The sequence below is a fragment of the Trypanosoma equiperdum genome (assembly GCF_001457755.1).
Source record: "Trypanosoma equiperdum strain OVI genome assembly, contig: ctg_1859, whole genome shotgun sequence".
NCBI lineage: Eukaryota > Euglenozoa > Kinetoplastea > Trypanosomatida > Trypanosomatidae > Trypanosoma > Trypanosoma equiperdum.
In genome coordinates, this window is record NW_027123903.1 from 17,970 (window position 1) to 21,107 (window position 3,138).

At 44.6% G+C, this 3,138-nt stretch overlaps 1 protein-coding gene and 1 pseudogene across 2 annotated transcripts in view; both read right to left on the reverse strand.

Moving 5' to 3' along the window:
- Nucleotides 1-866: 866 nt before the first annotated feature.
- On the reverse strand, nt 867-1,400 carry TEOVI_000882400:pseudogene (annotated as a pseudogene). Its single transcript is given in 3 exon segments — nt 867-1,019; nt 1,021-1,251; nt 1,254-1,400. Coding segments are annotated over 3 exon segments (531 nt in total).
- Nucleotides 1,401-2,047: 647 nt separating this feature from the next.
- TEOVI_000882500 (Zinc finger CCCH domain-containing protein 40) overlaps nt 2,048-3,138 on the reverse strand; it is a gene marked incomplete at both ends in the record, with an annotated part of 1,281 nt that continues 190 nt past the window's right edge. Inside the window, one exon of the mRNA XM_067223387.1 lies at nt 2,048-3,138. Within this exon, the coding sequence (XP_067079488.1) occupies nt 2,048-3,138 (1,091 nt within the window).

Consider the following 3,138-nt stretch of genomic DNA (forward strand, 5'->3'; position numbering starts at 1 on the left):
TCCTTTCTTGCCTACGCAAACGCGTACATGAAAGGGGTTTACTGGTTTAATTTTTCCCTTGGTACGCGTTTGCAGGAGAGCGACGGCACAAGGAGAGCAACCAGACAGTCGCATGCAATAGACGCTTGTGGTAAACATATGCATATGCATATACATATTTATATATGTATATGTGTATATGTGTATATATATATATATACAAACATATATATATATATATATATATATATATATACAATATGTTTCACATTACCCACATCCCATCTACGCTACTGCCAACAACAACAGTAGCAAATTGAAACGAAAATGGTATATATATTTATACAAATATATATATAGGTATATATATGTATAGATATAAAGGAACCGAGGGGGGCTGTCGATAATCGTTTTTTGTTGTTGTTCTTGTTGTTGTTGAACTGACAAGAGTAAGAAAGGGAAAAATAAAATTCAGAAATGAAGAAGGGGGTGAAAAGGAAAGGAAAGTAAAACAGCAGAAATTGAAAAAGTGTGGAAAAAGACACCAAATGCATGGTGTTGGAGCAATCCGTGCTGCAATGGTGAGTAGAATAACTCTTACACTCTTGTGCATTATACTTCACGAGTACGCTGAGCATATGTAAGTATGTATAAGTACAACGAGATTCCTACCTAATCATTGTTTTCCTCGATTTCTTATTTCCCCTTTATCTGTCGCTTCATTTTATTTGTCTCATTTTAACCTTTTTTTTTCAGCCGTTATTATATATATATATATATTTATGTATCTGCCTCTCATTTTTTTTTGACCTTCTACGAAATACTGTTGGGACTTCAATTCTGGAGTAAAATATGCGTGCGTCCGTCCCTACGCACATTTATACGTGTTAAGGTGAGATGTATACTCGCCACATTTTTTTTAAGTAATTCCCACTTCCCCCTTCACATCTCCCCCTTGCAAACACACATACGCACAAAGAGATAAACTGAGAAGAAGGGGAAGGAGAAAAGTGCGGAAGGGTTGGCAAAACAAACCGAGACGAAAAACAAAAACAAAATCGCGCCCACACGAGAAAAAAAAAAGAATGGAGGGAGAGGGAAAGAGGAAAGAGTACAGGACAACAACAACAACAACAAAGAGATGAAATGAAATGAAGTGAAAAACAAAAAAAACAAAAACTGCCTCTCCCCCGCCCTCTCCACAATTTTCTCTGGCAACTTGCCGACTGCATATAGCAGGGGCTTGAGTGGGTGGGTAGAAAGATGAAAGGTAAGAGAGAGAGAAAGAGAAAGAGAAAGACATATAAAAATGAAAGCGCATGGGATGTAGGGATGCAGTTGTGCTGGATATAACACAAAGAAAAAAAAAACCACAAGATCCTCAACATGTTTTCTCCAACATATCTGCCCCTTCGCACCATATCTTTGGATCAACACAACTGCTCATTCTCTCTTTTTTCTTCCTTTCTTTTTCCCCCGATCCAGTTCGGTTTAATCAATTTGGCGGATTGGCATGTGCACACCGCTTTATAATCCTTTTCTTTTTCACTTGAAAAGTTAAGTGTTTCCTTCTTTTGCACCCTCCTCCTTCGGGTTCGTCCGCTTACCGTCGTCAAACTTAGTTTAAGATGAAATAAAGTAAATAAAGCACGGGATAAAAATACACATGTCCGTGAGGGTTCCCCTTCGCTCCGCTCGATCGGTTCCTCACTATCACGTAAAACAAAAACTTTCTCCCTCTTACCTTTTTTTTTCGATAAAAATCCCCTCAAATACCTTCTGCGGTCCATTTCAAATCTCGCAGTAAAAAACTCTTTTTACCCTCCTTGTCTCAAGACTCGTCGAATTGAGTTAGCTGTTTAATTTTTTTTTCTCCCTCTCTCTCTTAAATCCACTATACCACCAGCTCGCCCTACTCTCTTTTTTTTTCCTTTTCTACTCCTGTTTTACTCATTTTTTTTTCTGTTTTCACCATCCACTCGCCCTCCTTCCTTCCTCCCCCCCCCCCGGGCCAGCTCTCCGTCTCCCGGCACTCGCCTATACGTGACCAGCTTTTCGCTACAACAGCTTAAGTACTTCCCTCAGAAGGTTCCGGAGCCTCCATTACTTCCCGCTCCGTCCTTTCGCCTCCCGTCGCCTCTTGAGGTGATGTGTCGGGTGGCGCTGCCTTCAGTTCCTTCACCGCTTCCGCCTCCACATCGCCCCCTGCACACGCATCCGTCTTTACACTGCTACATTTGCTGGACTCTCTCGCACCTTTCTTCGCCTTGGTGCTGGTGGACTGGCCCTTCTCCTCCGAACGAGGAGTTGTAGTGGGATTTGCTCCGGAACCTCCTCTTCCTGTTGCAGTGGGTGTGGCAATATCGGCATTTGCGGTGGAATTGTTAGCGGTGTTGTTGCCGCTATTAATGCCCCCGCCCCCACGCTGGTCACCGTAGCGAGGATAAGCAGAGCTGACATGAAGCTCCTTGCAGTGTTGTCCAAAGCGGCACTTACCCTTAATGTAGTTGAGGCACGCTCCATACGGGTAATTAGCGAAGGCACAGTCCTCCAAGAAGTTGCATCGACCATACACTCGAAGGCAAGGATGTTTCCTGTTGGAATTCTTCCCGGTAAATCCAGAAACCTGCGGTTGTTGTGCCTGCCGGTTTTCCCACCGCCGTGCGGTAGCACCGTTGGGGTTGCTGGTAACTGCCTGTGCATTGGAACTGTGCACACCGCTAACTCCCGGGGTGGTAGCTGCACTTACCATCGCTGTTTCCACATCTGATGCCTGTATGGCTGATGTACCGGGTCCACGCTCGTCACCGGCCCAGTTGAGGTTACTCCCCACCCCCTTGCTTCCCACTTCACCTTGCTGAAGCGGTTTGAAGGGTGGTATCGGAGTGCGCACAGAAACCGGTGGCACATCCATGGGGCAAACTTGTTGAAGCATTTTTACAAGCCGGCTCAACGTTTGGTTGGGGACCAGTACATCTAGCAGTTCCTCCTTTGTTAATTGCGAGTATGCCTTGGTCTGAGAACTGGCACATTCCCGCAGGTAATCACGGATGAGTTCACTCTCGTATGTGAAGCCATCTGAAGCCACAACCGGCTCATTGACAGTGGCGTATTGTTCAACGACTCGTTTCACCGCGACGATACTATTTTGTGCGGCGA